The sequence below is a fragment of the Nicotiana attenuata genome, unplaced genomic scaffold (assembly GCF_001879085.1).
Source record: "Nicotiana attenuata strain UT unplaced genomic scaffold, NIATTr2, whole genome shotgun sequence".
NCBI lineage: Eukaryota > Viridiplantae > Streptophyta > Magnoliopsida > Solanales > Solanaceae > Nicotiana > Nicotiana attenuata.
The window spans coordinates 40,546-55,055 of NW_017671373.1; the positions used below are offsets into that span (position 1 = coordinate 40,546).

A 14,510-nucleotide genomic window follows, 5' to 3' on the forward strand; every position below is an offset into this window, starting at 1 on the left:
AGTGAGTTATGTGCCATGTGTATGTGACGTTTGGGTGTTATTCTGTGCATTGCATTTGATGCCTAGAACTTGCCCCGTGTGCTTGCAAAGCGAAATAGTAGTTTTGTTCAGTCTTGAAAGTGATATAACCGTTTCTTTGTTGAGCCAGATATGTATATTTTACCCGTCTAATTGTTATGTATCGTAGTTAACCCCTTTGAGCCTGTAATCATGTTTCTTTGGCAACCACATTATAAGCCTTACCCATTTGTTTGAATTAACCATCTATTTGAACCATTGTAACCTCTCATGAGCACTTGAATTATTTATGAACTATGTAAAAGTTAAAGTGTGGGGTGGCTGGTTTGGCTTTTGAGTGGAACTAATGAAATATGAGAAAGGTGCACTATTTTGAACAAGTAAGAGCCACTTGAATTGGAGAAAAAAAATAGTTGTATTACTGTGGAAAAAAAAGTATTCCTTGATAAGTGGTGACTCTTGATGTAATTGTGCTTAAAGAAGTATGAAGTAATACATTGAGGTGAAGGTGAAGTTTGGTTTGACATAAGTATGGGGTTCGAATGTTAAAGTATATGTATTAAAGTGCTTAGGGAGGTGTAGTCACTCTTATATCTAAATATATCCTACTCGTCCCGCAGCCTACATTACAAACAAATAAAGTCCTATTTGATCCTAAACTGAATGAGCTCGATTAGTAGAGTAGTACAATACGGGCAAGCCTATGGTGCGTCTTTTGTGGCATATGAATGTTATTTCTGAGAGCGAGTGAATTCTTTCTATCTTGAGTTCCCAAGTGTTCTTTAATTTTATTGTGTGGAACTACTCTCGTTTGTTGTGTAAGGGCACTTGATTCATGAAGGAAAGGTAATATCAGTGACCTCTATGTTAGAGTAAGTGAGTGAGTTGTGAATAATGTGTGGTACTTGTAAGTCGAATCTTGAGGTGAAGATGTTACGCTTTTGTGCTTAGTCTATTTTAAATATTCTTGGTGTGATGAGTTAGGAGAATTGTTTAAAAAGGTCGTGTCTATATAAAGTGTAGTTTGATTGCTCGAGGACGAGCAATGGTTTAAGTGTGGGGTGTTGATTATAGACTATACTTACGTATTTTAGTCAATTATTACACTCTAATTTACTGCACTTTAATTGAGTTTGCGCTTTAATCGCTAGTGTTTTGCACTAAGTGTGTGTTTTATGCCTTGTAGGAGTGATTCCGAGATATGTAGATATTATGGAATGAATTCAAGTGCTTTGAAACTTTGAAGTCTGAATAAAATCCCAAGGAATTAAAGCGGGATCATATTCGGGGATCAACGGATGATAGAGCAACGAAACGAAGAATCGAGTAGGCATATTGCGCACTGTCTAGTAACATGCACATAACTTTTCGCTCATAACTCCATTTGGGCTCCACAATATATGGTTGGAAAGCTAACTCAAAGGGCTAAAACTTTCCTGTTTTACGTTTTCTCAAATTCCAAACGGAACAGGGTGAAAAATGCGTGAAACAGTAGAATTGCCAAATACCGCGCCCGGACCGCGACCGTGGACGTCCAGGCCTGGAAACTTGTCCTTTTTCGCGTAGGAGAAAGTATAATTGTTTGGGACCGAACCTACTTGGTATATACACATGGAAAAATGGTATTTTGAGGAGGTTGGACATACTTTTGACATAGATTCGACTTAAGGAGGCAAAGACACAATAGGAGCAAGGCAGGAAATTCTTCTATGAGTTTTTTCTTCCTCTTCCTATTTTTTTTCATTGTTGGTTATGACTTTTAGTATTGTAGTTTTACATACTATTATGAATAGCTAATTTGTTATCTAGGGTTTTGATGGAACCTTTTGTAGGATAAATTCTTGTTATGTTTTTATATAATTGAGCCATTGAATTTCTCTACTTGTTCAACTACGTATTTATTGTTGTTGATTGAATGGCCATCGATTGACTGTGCCCATTTATTATGTGTTGCTCGAGAGAGAGTACATATTTAGGTAGTTGTTGAACAACGTCACTCCTAATGTATGTGAGAAATTAATACATTGGGTTTAAAGGTAGGTTTAGAAATAACAAAGCCTTGACGTGGTCATAGTGAGCGGTTAGATGAAGCCAACTAGCGTAGTTCGAGAGAATATGTCTAGTAAATTATTGTAGTTTCTCGAGAGAGAATTAAGACAGCTAAAGTGCTCGCGATCAGTAGAGAATACATTGACAAAATTGTAGGGAACATAGCTAGAAGGATTCCGATAATTTGGAAAATCATAACTCTAGACCTCCTTAATTTTAGTCACCAACTCTTTCTCTTGTTAGTTGATAATTTTACCGCTTTGTAGTATTTGCTAGTTAATTAGTTAGAAATATAGATCTCAATCTTTATAATTTAGAAAATTGTTCAAACTTGTCTTCTTAGTGATATTAAACAGATATAGCTAAGCCTTAGTTCTCTGTGGGATTCGACTCCGGACTTTTAGACCGGATTATATTTGCAGCGACTGCTTATCCTTTTTAGGATTAGAGTTGGGTGTGATCACAAAGCTTAGAGGAATCACATGAACATCTCTTTCTAGACTGTGAATTTGCCAAAGAAGTATGGCACAAATTGAATCAATGGGCACAAGGAAGACCAATGAACGCAAGGGGATGGCAGCAACATCAATTGGAGATTATTAGTAGAGCAAATGAGAGAACTCAAGCTGCACAGATCTTCAAGATGATATACACAGAATTTGTTCATAGTATTTGGATAGAAAGAAATATGAGAATATTTGAAAAAATGTATAAAAACAGTGAATCATTAGCTAGAGATATTGCTTGTGTTTGTAGTGTGAGAGCTCCAACAAAAATTAGGGAAATAGTTCATGCATTTCGATTCTAGAAAGCAATAGTAGTAGAACTATTACATGGATAGCTAACTATGCTAGTTAGCTACGGTTTTGTAAAGTTTCTTGGTACTGAATAAAATATTTAGTTACCAAAAAAAAAAAATTAACTCCAGATCTAAGTGTAATGAATAAAAGAATGTGACATAGCAAAGCTTGTAGCTCGATTCAAGATTATTAAAAGACATCAAGCATGATAATAAACTTACATCTTTAGAGTATCGTCCCGAAATGTACGAGCAAAGAAGGAAAAGGAGGAATGCCATTGATGACTATGAGATCTAAATTTATTGATTTGACAATCATAATTACAGAGGTTTATCTTCCCTATCTAAACCTTTTCATGGTTTTCTTCTGTTGTTCTCCTTCTGGGAGAGAAAAAGCCCCCCTCTCTTGTCTTCTCCTCTCCTATATATATATATTGTCAGTATTTTCCTTTTGTCCATTGGTCCTTAACCAGAGGGCCTTCATTCCTTTGACTGTACTTCACGTCGTCTCCCTCGACTACCATGACATTTTCTTCGCCATACAGGTTTCTTGAAGGCACGATCTCGGCGGTGACCGAGGTATTCGTCGTTATTACATCTAGTAGGTACGACCACGGCTTAGTTAACCTCTTACCATTCCTGTTAACACTAATCCACGTGTGGTCAGATTTTGACCCATACACGGTGGAGGATCCACACGGGCACGTGTGGGTGTTTAAACACCCATTAACTTTGATCATATTTGGTAAATTTGCATTGATAATTATAAAAATATTTTGATAAATATAGAGTGAGCACCCACAACGAAACTTATTTTTTTTCTTCTATTTTTTCAACGAGCATCCATAACTTTAAAATCTTGAATTTGTCACTACTGTCTTAGGAAGAGAACAGCGGTGACAAAGGCACAGAAGCATTTAAATATTGAAGTACGAAAGAGGGAAGCAAAACTCGACAAGGATTAAATGTGTTGGAAAGGCATATGACAATTCTACAAATTTGCAGTACAGACACCAGCTAGCCAAGTAAAGATTAGAGAAAATAGTAGCTATGGAATTGAAACCTTGTAGTACGTAGCCGACTACTGACTAGTATAGTATATATGACTATAGTACCAGACCCATCTAACCTTTTGGATTTTTCTGTAACGCGTTTATAACAGGTAATAAATACTTACTACTAACAGTACATTAAATTAGATACCAAGTTAGTAAATTCTGGTGTAAGTTTAACGCTCTTGTCTGTCTTTGAAATTTCAATAAGAACAAGATCACTAACTGCAACTCTAGTTTTAGTGGTCAAAGCAAAAAGAGCAATCCCAAGACCCAGCTGTTTGGACAAGCAGTACATAGAAAATTGAAATTTGGTGTTTTTTATGTGTTATAACGTTGAATGAGAACAGCTTCAAGAGCTGGAGAGAATAGCTGCAACTCTAATTATGGCGGTCAATGTACTAAAAAGAGTGATTTAAAACAGTACCAATTTGACAAGTAGTACTGTTTGGACACTGTGCCTTACTTGAACAAACGCACATGTGCATAGGATAAACTCACAAAGATAAAAAATTTAATTAGACATCATAATGAGAAAAGATTAAAAAATGTCAAAATTTAGGTATACCGAGGTAAATTACTTTTTTCATTTGGAATTTATGTTAGAATTTTGCCCTGAATTTCTAATTTATTAGGACTCTCTTTCTTGAAAGAATGAAAAAGACTCCTAAAAGGATTAAATCTCCTAATATGTCTTTCCTTTTCTTGGAAGACAAGTTTTGCACATCCATAAATTAAGGATCTCTGCTTCTCACAAAAGCACAAAAAAAATCCACAATGTAGTCATTAAAGAGTTTTGTTTAAACGGAGATTTTTCTCTCGACAGTTTTTCTTTTTCTATATTAGTTTATCATATGTAGATCAATTGACCAAACTATTATAAACTATTATGCTTAGTTTAGTATATTTTTCTTTTGTCTTCTGATTTATCGTCCACCAAGCTTTGTATTGTTAGTTTCCGCATGCACCATGTTATTTCGATCCCAACAATTTACTACTAGAAAAAAATGCATAGCTAAAATTTATGGGGTTAATTCGATTTCTTTCTTCATTTCATCGAGTTGAAAATACAATCAATGTTTTTTATCGAATAATAAACTTATGTCTATAGTCAAGAACAAGAAAAGGACTATGAAAAGAAAATAAACCAAGCATTGACTGCACTCAATAGTCAATATTCCGCTTTGATCCGTTCCCTCCCCCACCATATGCCAAAGCAAAATATTAATTGGTCTTTGTTGGGTTCTTTATAATAGGCGCCAATTTACTAAAGCAAAAAGAAAAAAAGAAGCGCCATTTACAGTTTTGAATTGAGATCGTAAAAGCTGGTGGGCTGCGTATAAACTGGTTATCAGCATAATACAATAGCTTTAGAAATTTTTAATGATGATACGTCATTCGATCATTTAAAAGTTACTGTACGTAATTTTTAAATTCCAGTGTGGATGAGTAACTCCGAAAAGATGATAAATAACCTACAATAACCAGTTAAACTATACTAAACGTGTGAAGCTTATTTCAGCAGGCCTAAAAGTTGTTAATCTTCAAAATTAATTTGACATGAAAACTTTTACATCGGTAAAATTTACCTCAGCAATAGGAAGTAGAAACCACTGACACATGAGCTTAGATATAGTAGTTCTGGTAAATGGGGTAAAAGAAAATTGAAGAGAAATGCATACTATGAAAAGGAACAAGGAAACCATTATTGCGAAACTTCGTACAAAGATGAACATCCATATCAAAGCCCTTTGTCCATTAATTTGCCACTCGATTGAATGTCTGGAAACAATGCACCCTTTTCCTCTTGTTCTTTTATTTTTTATTTTTTTAATTATTTTTAACAACGGATATTGAATTTAGTTCGTATGCTCCTCGACTATTTTTACGGTCACTTAATAGCAGGAATATCTTGAGACAAACAAGTGAGTGCCAAATAAAAACATGACAAACATATTTAGGCAGAGCCAGCCTGTGAAAACTCAAGCCACAATTTGAACAACAAATATATTTAAGACTATTAAATGAAAAACCCAACAAAAATTTGAAAGCATTATCTGCCAATGCCATATGGCAGCATCATGATTATGATCATGTTCCTAGAGTTGGAGGGCAATAAGGTCAAATTGAGTAAGATTGAACAGAAGGACTTTAACTTCAGGGAGGCATTGCCAGTACATAAATCCACTTCCTTTGCATTTTATCTGACAAACTCCACATGCCCATGTATGTATTACAATTTACAACTGGTAGTGACTTGAAAAAGATAGATTCAGTCTACTTAACCACCCCCCACCCCACCCCCAAATCCTCCATCAGAGTCCCACCTCTCTACTCATTATTTTGTCCACATGAAAGTGTGTAGAAAATGACCCACCTCTCCCCACACAAAGACCAACCAACCCGCCCCCTTCATATCCACATAACCCCTTTCTCTCTATATATTTATGTGCGATTTGTATTTATATCGAATCAATAAATATAAAATATATATTCTCACTTTAATTTGTGAAGTAATATGATTTGATGTAAACACAGAGTGTGATTTAGTAGTTATCTCTTTTCTCCCACTTTGCCCGCCATCTTCTCTGTCATTCAAAGCCAGCTACGAGCTGCCTCTATAGTTTATATATATACTGCACATGCCACATTCTTTACTAACATTTTTACAACTTTCACACACTCCTCTTTCTATATGAGCAGGACATAGTCTTTCTTAGGCAAGAAACATTCTACCATTTTGTTCTGTGCAAAAACATCTCTTCTTGGGTCTGGAGATTTCTCCAGTTAACTGCTACTCTGCAGCTGCATTTATTCTCAATTTAAACTCTTACATTTTTTCTGTCTACACTGCTCCAAGTTCTCATTGTGCCTGAAAAAGCTTCCTTTTTCACCCAAGTTTACTGCAGCACTGGTGAGTCTTTCACCTGTAAAATGTAATGAATGAATGCATGCAAGAAAATGACTTATCATTATCTTAACTACCACAAACAACATTTTTTGTTAATTTGCTGAATTATGGAAGTTTTTTTTTTTAACATCCTCTGCTTCTTGTTTATAGGAAGTGCACAAGGCCTTATGATTTGTCCCATTTTTGGGCTTTGAGAAAGCAACAAAAAAATGTCAGCAAGAATGCTATCTTCTATAACAGAGGACCACCAAAAGGATCTACAGAAGCAAATTGGATGCATGAATGGTTTATTTCAGCTGTTCGATCGACACCATTTTCTCACTGGCAGACGTCTCCATGGTCAAAATCACAAAAGGCTACTCACAGGTACTTTTCCCTCACTAATCTGCAATCTTGCAAGTGAATAAATCAATACCTGAAAGCTTCTGAATTATGTCAATTTTGTTCGGTTCTCCTTCTAAGCTCCTTGTGCTGTTGTGCAGAACTGTCTTTGTCAAATTATATTTCATGTGACTAAGATTATTTCCTGAATATTCCTAGTTACAAAGAATTGTGATCTGTAGTAGTTGTGAAATTTCTGATTCTGTAAATTTATTTTCTAACAAATGAATAATTTGTCCAATCCTATCATTTTTCATGGGTCGAGGGAATAATATCTTAGGAAAAAATGTAAATATGTAAACAGGGTAAAATTTGAGGACCTGGCTCCGAGAAGAGATGTAAGGCAATAGCAATCCACTAATTATGGATAACTAGGAATAATAGAGGGAAAAACAAAGTAAATTTCCATTTCCAAGATAGTATATTTCATTGGTTTGAAAAGGCTGCAAGTATAAGAAGTTACTCAAGGAATCAATAAAGTAATACAAGGTGTTCCTTTGAAGTTTCAAAAAACAAAAGTTTTGTGAACTCAGTTTTGCAAAGAAAATGCTTGTACACTTTCTTTTTGCAAAATAAAGTAGATAAAATAAATTAATTCAAGATTTCCAGATTCAGTTTTTCAAGTCTTCAGAAAACAACTCAAACAAATACTTCTTTCAAAAACTAAAAAACTAAATTTGCAAATTTCAAGTTTTGGAAAACTTCAAATAAACGTCACCTTAACGTTCAGAATCGACTGCTTAACCTAAGCAATTACCTTATTGCTTACAACAAGTACCAGCATTCTGGTTCTTTTGGCCCTCTTGTATACTTTTATAGACTTAAAATAATCTCTTGTTTACTAATCCGCATACAGATATACTACACTTCAGTCAAATAGTCGAGCATACAAAAACTTGGATTTTCTTCTGCTGAAGCATAATACTATACTTGTGCGCTTTCACTAGCTTAAATCTCCTGAATCACCAAAAATCTTTCCCGCATACACTGTTAATCTTGATAAAACTCTCATAAATCATACATTTAGACCCTTTAGTTAAACTAAATTAGAAAATCTCACTGTTGGTTGATGTGTCCTGAAGGTGCCACGGATAGGATGGAGCCCAAATGTACAATGCAACCACCTAAGGTAAGATTTTGAACTAAGTATTTCTTCAAGACATCACAAAACTAACACACAAAACAAACTTACCCAGTGTGATTGGTAACTGCAGGAAAAGACTCAAAGGGAGGTGGCCAGCAGGAGCAAAGTTGCGCTCTCAAGTGAGTCTTCCAAAGCCTCCTCAAAACTAGAACAAAGTAAAAGTTCACAACAAGAGCAACCTTCTTGCAGTCAAAGTAAAATGCCAGAAACTCCTTCAAAAATCCAGCCATACGAACAGCCAAGTTCTTCATCTCATTCTGGCCGACAATCTCCTGATTTCCGGGATGTTGTTAAGGACTCCATGCACAGGGAAGCCCGTAGTTTATCTGTAAAAACCATCACCAAAGTGGAAGGTAGAGTCCATGTGATGAAGCACATAGATTCTCCGAGGCCATTTCAGCAGTCAAACTGTGTGAAGCCATCTGATGGAACAAGGCAAGTAACTGCTAAGTTTCGTGAAGCACCTTGCAACTCAAAAGAAGATAAAGTTGGTCTCCTAAGGCATGGACCAAAAGATCATCCGCGTTTCTCTTACGATGAAAGAGAATCAAGAGAAGCTATGCATCCTTCGATAAGGCTAAAGGATCTTCCCAGACTGTCACTGGACAGTAGAGAACAGTCCTTCAGGAGCTCTGCCTCTGAATCCAGATCAAATTTTCTTTTAGGAGATCATAAAAGATCTTCCAGTGTTGTAGCAAAGCTGATGGGATTGGAAGCTTTTCCAAATTCCATTCCCTCAAATGAAACCGAGACAGTGATGCCTAAGTCTTTCCCTGCCAATGATTCTGTTTCCGTATCAACGAAAACAGCTGAAAAGAGCAAGAATAATCAAGTCACACGGTCACCACAGATTAATGATAAGGATTGCAGCTCCCCACGAATGAAATCTACCAATTCAATCATGAGAGCCGCGTCAACTTCAAGGCTTCCACTAGAACCTGCTCCCTGGAGGCAACAAGAGGCCAACAGAACCTTCCACAAGTCATCTGCAATAAACACAGATGTGGAACTTTCGGTCAAGACTCCAAAGTTATCTTCCTCTGTCTATGGCGAAATGGAGAAAAGGATAACTGAACTTGAGTTTAGAAAATCTGGAAAGGATCTCAGAGCTCTGAAACAGATTCTTGAAGCAATGCAGAAGACAAAAGCAAGGTTAGAGGTCCAAACAGAAGAGCAGGCGGACTCTGACGCGAACTTGGAAATTGTGCAGAAAAGGCAGCAATGCGACCTGCTATCTCCAACCATAAAGGGAACTCGCCCACCAAAAAGGTCAGAATCTTTAAATATGACTCTGAAACAATCCAGGGAGGATACAGCTGACAAGAAAACTTGGAAAGACGTGACACCTAGAGCGGACAATGTCAGAGATTCTGGTTGGCGGCTTCCTTCCTTGGACAAGAAGACAAAAGAAGGAAGATCAAGGGCAGTGCAAAACCCAACATTACGACAACAAAAAGAAGGAAGCTATCCTGCATTAGGAAGGAATTCTGGAACTGTAAGTCCAAGACCACAACAGAAGAAGAAGCAATCTTGTCCAACCACTACATCACAAGAATTCAGCAGGGTCAGAAGGCAATCGATTAAGCAAACCACAGAACCAGGCTCTTCAAAAAGGAGACTGCAAGCAAAACCCAACAATCTGCTCCGAGTTGATGAGGAATTGAGTGAAATCAGCAGTGGCACAAGAAATTTCAGCGAGCAAGGTGATGCAACTTCTGTGCAATCAGAAAGCAACAACAGTTTGAGCTCACATGCAGAGGGAGAAGTCACAAGCAGAAATCTTTCCTTTAAGGTTAATGCTAAAAGATTAGAGGATGCCAAAGACAAAGTAAGTGACTTATTTACATGTATATATCTATTTATCCAACGCATGTCCAATTACTGACTTTCACTTTTTCTTGGATGCAGAGTGACATGGTGAGGTTCAATGAAGACAGATCAATGGCTGAACTTGCAATTGCTACAATTGAACAACCAAGTCCTGTCTCCGTGCTTGATGCCACATTCTATGAAGAAGATTCACCGTCTCCTGTGAAGAAGAAAACAACTGCATTTAGAGGTATGGGCACCATTAGTTCTGTAAAACATCTGCCTTCGATGCCAATTACAAAGAATCATGACTGTCCAGAAATAAACACTAAGAGGAGAACAAAAAGCATGGTCCCCAAGAGTAATACAACACACTCGGAACAAAAGGGAAAAAGGGAAATCTAACAAAGTGCTTTGTTGAAAAATGAAAATGTGAATGCTCAAAACAAATAACTTCATTAGCTAGTCTGAAATGTTTCTTTCTCTAACATGCAACCAATAATTAGTTCACAAAAAGCATGTTAATAGCTCTGATTTACTTCCATAATTTGGCTAAGGTTTCTAACACCCCTAAGAATTTCTAGGCTTTTCCTAAATTCAAAATGAAAAAGGTACACCTAAAAGAGTTATCTAGGTGTTCAAATGCTTACACAGAGTAAATATCTCATGAAATAGAAAAGGAATGTGAGATTCAAATCAGAAGAGGATAATTACATGATGCACACAACTCAAGTTACAATAAGATCCTACGACGAGGGTAATCTACATGTTTATCTGCATTTTCACTATGTTAAAGAATAAAAGAAGCTGGACCAAATAGACATATACTGATATACATATAAAATTGTTGTACCTAAAGCATGGAAGAGATGGGCCAACCACAGAATTATGTTACAATTATTGGTGTACAAGCAGGATTTGACTAAATAATCATTTTTTGTCCTTTCCACTTGAACAGTTGAGGATGCTGCAGATGATTTATGGTACCTAGATTACCAGGATCATTCACTGTACGGCACGAGGATAGATCATGGCACCAAGACCAACCACAAGAGATTCGACCGTATTAAGGACCTGGTTAACCAGCTCAGGCTACTGGATTCCGACCACGAAGCAAATATGGACCGACTTGAATCCTTGAGCCAGAATCATAATCCTGATCACAGATACATCACTAAGATACTACTGGCATCTGGCCTTCTAAAGGACGTGGACTCTGTATCCACGGCCATTCAGCTTCAATCCGGCCATCTGATCGATCCGAAGCTGTTTCATATCCTGGAACAGACTGAGGAACACAACATGCCAGAATATGGACACAGTAAAAAGAGTGCTCGGATAAAGTTCAATCAGAAAATGCACAGAAAGAATGTCTTTGACACAGTCGATGAGATCCTTGTCCGCAAACTAGCTTCAGAAAGCTGTTTATTGCAGAGACGAGATCGTTTAAGTGGACAGCAGCTTCTGAAGGAATTGACGTCAGACATAGACCACCTCAATGCTAAGAAGATTAGCATGGACTCTGAAGATGATGAATTGATAAGTATTCTAAACGCAGATATGAGGCATCAGTCAGAAGATTGGACAAATTGTCAAAGTGAGATTCCAGCATTGATTTTGGATGTCGAGCGCTTAATATATAAAGACCTTATTACAGAAATAATTAGTGATGAAGCCAGAGAGCAGCAGATAAGACCAAGAAGGCATTGTAGACAGCTATTTACTAAGTAAATTTTCAAGCATGTACATTTTTCTTTCTTCATAATGTAGAAGTATGTACATTTTTCTCCTCTGTTTCATGTACAAAATGCAATATTTGAATTATGAGATGCTAGCTTAAATTACTTATCAGCTTCTCAATTCAAAATTGAATAAAGGCAAAGGGAAGCAGAAATATTTGCTGTTTTATTTGCAGAAAGTGATTCTTCAAGTTTGCTTGGGTTCCTATTTTTTCTAATAGGTTGCTTCGGTTCTTAATGGACCAAATATATATGCAATTTGACCTTGAATATGTAATCTATACTTTCAAACCGAAAAGCCCAAATAAAGAATAAGAAAGAATGAGCACTTACGAGTACTTTCCAGTTTTTTTCTACTTCTATTTGCTTATATAAGCTGTGTAATAATCCCTTCGGGATGACCCGGTTGGTTTGGAGGGCAATCATTAGTACAGATGACCTGGAATCGATCCACCTTATGGGTCGAGCCGTCACACAGGGCTTGGCTAGTGCAGTTTACATCCAGGATGGTTTGCCCCCTATTACACAGCGGGGGTTTATTCAATGCCCACATAGTGCTAACCAAAGAGTGCCTCAGCGGAAGGGCAGAGGCTGTAGCGGGCGGGTTTACCTGGAAGTTTCCAAAAAAAAATATCTGTGTACTTGCGTTAACTTTGATCTACTACTCCACTTACTTTCTAATTTTATACACAGTAAAACCTCATCTGCATTGTAACTGCATAAATTCAGACGTCTAAGTTTGAAATTTCGAGGGAAATAGGAATCCTTTAATCCCTGCCCAGAAGTTTAGCTCTTCCTCTCTGCAGATTATGGCATTGAAACTTCGAATTCGCCCCTCTTTTCTGGGTAATGATCACTGAATCGATCATATGTTAAATCATAGTTGGACAATTTTCATGAATATATAGAGCGATTTAATGCAACTTCAAATTAAATTTAAAGGACAATTTAGGCTTTACATCTCGTTTTTTTTTTGGGCCTCACGGTTGAAACCACTATATTTTGTAAAAATTGGACGGTCGCCCCATTTAACCTATACCCATTTTTTTTAAACTTTTAACTTGTACCGACTTTTTAAACAACTTCAGCTCCATTTCTCCTCCCCTTCTCCTCCTTCATTTTCTTTTTTCTTCTTCTACAATCTGATTCCATCGAATCCATACCTATAACGGTGGGTCCGCCCTTAGTTTTTACTTCTTAAACTCATCAAAGCCTCTGTTATTTTATGACCACTTGAATTTACGTGTTGTTAGAATTGGGTACCAAACAACGTAATTCCACATGCTTCAACTATCAAATTGACGTAGATTTCAGCAGGTAATGAAGTCGTACCAGGACCATTAGCAAACTTCGTATTAGGAGCGTTGCAAAATCTCGACTATGCACTGAAAGCCAACAACAACAGCAGGAAATCTGATTGCATCTTGATAGTGGGATTCCCCAGTTACAAAGACAAGAACTTCAGCTCTAGAGCTGAAGTTTTTGTGTTGTAACTTGGAAACTTTAGCTCTAGAGCTGAAGTTTTTGTGTTGTAACTGGGAAACTTCAGCTCTAGAGCTAAACTTCAGGCCCGGCTACTAGAATGCTGAAGTTTTGCGTGATTGCCTTTGCTACTTCGGCCCCGTGTGCTGAAGTTATGTGAAAAAAGCGGGTACGCTTGCAATTTTTTTTGCAAAGCGGACACAAGTTAAAATGTGGCACAAAAAGCGGGTATAGATGCAAATGCCCCCTATATTTTGTAAATATTGCACAGGGCGCCCTATTTGGTCGCCCCAATTTAACCTATACCCATTTTTTTAAAGCTTTTAACTTGTACCCACTTTTTAAACAACTTCAGCCCCTTTTCTCCTCCTCCTTCTCCCAGTAATCTCCATATCACTGGTTTTCACGAATTGAACCTCAGTGGTTTTCATTACTTGAGCATTCTATATAAACATTTGTTCATAATGAACGTACTTTGTTACTGAAAAGTACTGTTATTATTAAATACAAAAGTTGTTCTTTTTTTATTTTTCCTTTTGGTGATGGTTTAATGACTGAATGATGTGATGCTAACAAGCATTCATCTTTATATTTTGGAATACCAAATAAATGGATTGTCAGATACGAAACAAAATAGAGCAAATTCAAGCAGAACCATAGTGCGTCTCCATCGTCGAGATGCTATGGTCAAGCAGAACCATGGTGCGTTCCTCGACGTTTCGATCCAGAATAAATCAATGAAGCCATATCCATACTTAGAATATGGAATTTGAAAGGTCAATCTTCCTCCCCCAAAAATGGAAACTTCAGCAGTACATACTAAAGGGTTTTATAAACTTCAGCTCTAGAGCTGAAGTTCGCCAGTTACAAACAAAAACTTCAGCTCTAGAGCTGAAGTTCGACAGTTACAAAACAAAAACTTCGCCAGTTACAAAACAAAAACTTCAGCTCTAGAGCTGAAGTTCGCCAGTTACAAATAAAAACTTCAGCTCTAGAGCTGAAGTTCGCCACTTACAAAACAAAACTTCAGCTCTAGAGCTGAAGTTCGCCAGTTACAAACAAAAACTTCAGCTCTAGAGCTGAAATTCGCTAGTTACAAAACAAAAACTTCAGCTCTAGAGCTGAA

The 14,510-nt window shown here is 37.0% G+C and overlaps 1 protein-coding gene and 1 long non-coding RNA gene across 2 annotated transcripts; one reads left to right on the top strand and one right to left on the bottom strand.

Annotated features, from left to right (window-relative positions):
• Window positions 1-6,400: 6,400 nt before the first annotated feature.
• On the bottom strand, window positions 6,401-8,481 carry LOC109207873. The gene is made up of 2 exons (XR_002065070.1): window positions 8,403-8,481; window positions 6,401-6,845 (listed from the first exon to the last, which is right to left on the bottom strand). It is a non-coding gene; the product is annotated as an uncharacterized LOC109207873 (long non-coding RNA).
• LOC109207872 (protein LONGIFOLIA 1-like) lies at window positions 6,741-12,009 on the top strand. The gene is made up of 6 exons (XM_019370874.1): window positions 6,741-6,832; window positions 6,980-7,195; window positions 8,293-8,339; window positions 8,425-10,182; window positions 10,263-10,413; window positions 11,122-12,009. Exons 2-6 carry the CDS (start codon window positions 7,039-7,041, stop codon window positions 11,892-11,894), a joined length of 2,886 nt encoding a protein of 961 aa, XP_019226419.1. The 5' UTR covers window positions 6,741-6,832; window positions 6,980-7,038; the 3' UTR covers window positions 11,895-12,009.
• Window positions 12,010-14,510: the final 2,501 nt, after the last annotated feature.

Coding starts and splice junctions, on each gene's coding strand:
- LOC109207872 (XM_019370874.1), top strand. CDS start 7,039: ATGTCAGCAAGAATGCTATCTTCTATAACAGAGGACCACCAAAAGGAT. Junction 7,196..8,292: donor TCACAAAAGGCTACTCACAG/GTACTTTTCCCT, acceptor TGTGTCCTGAAG/GTGCCACGGATAGGATGGAG. Junction 10,183..10,262: donor TAGAGGATGCCAAAGACAAA/GTAAGTGACTTA, acceptor TCTTGGATGCAG/AGTGACATGGTGAGGTTCAA.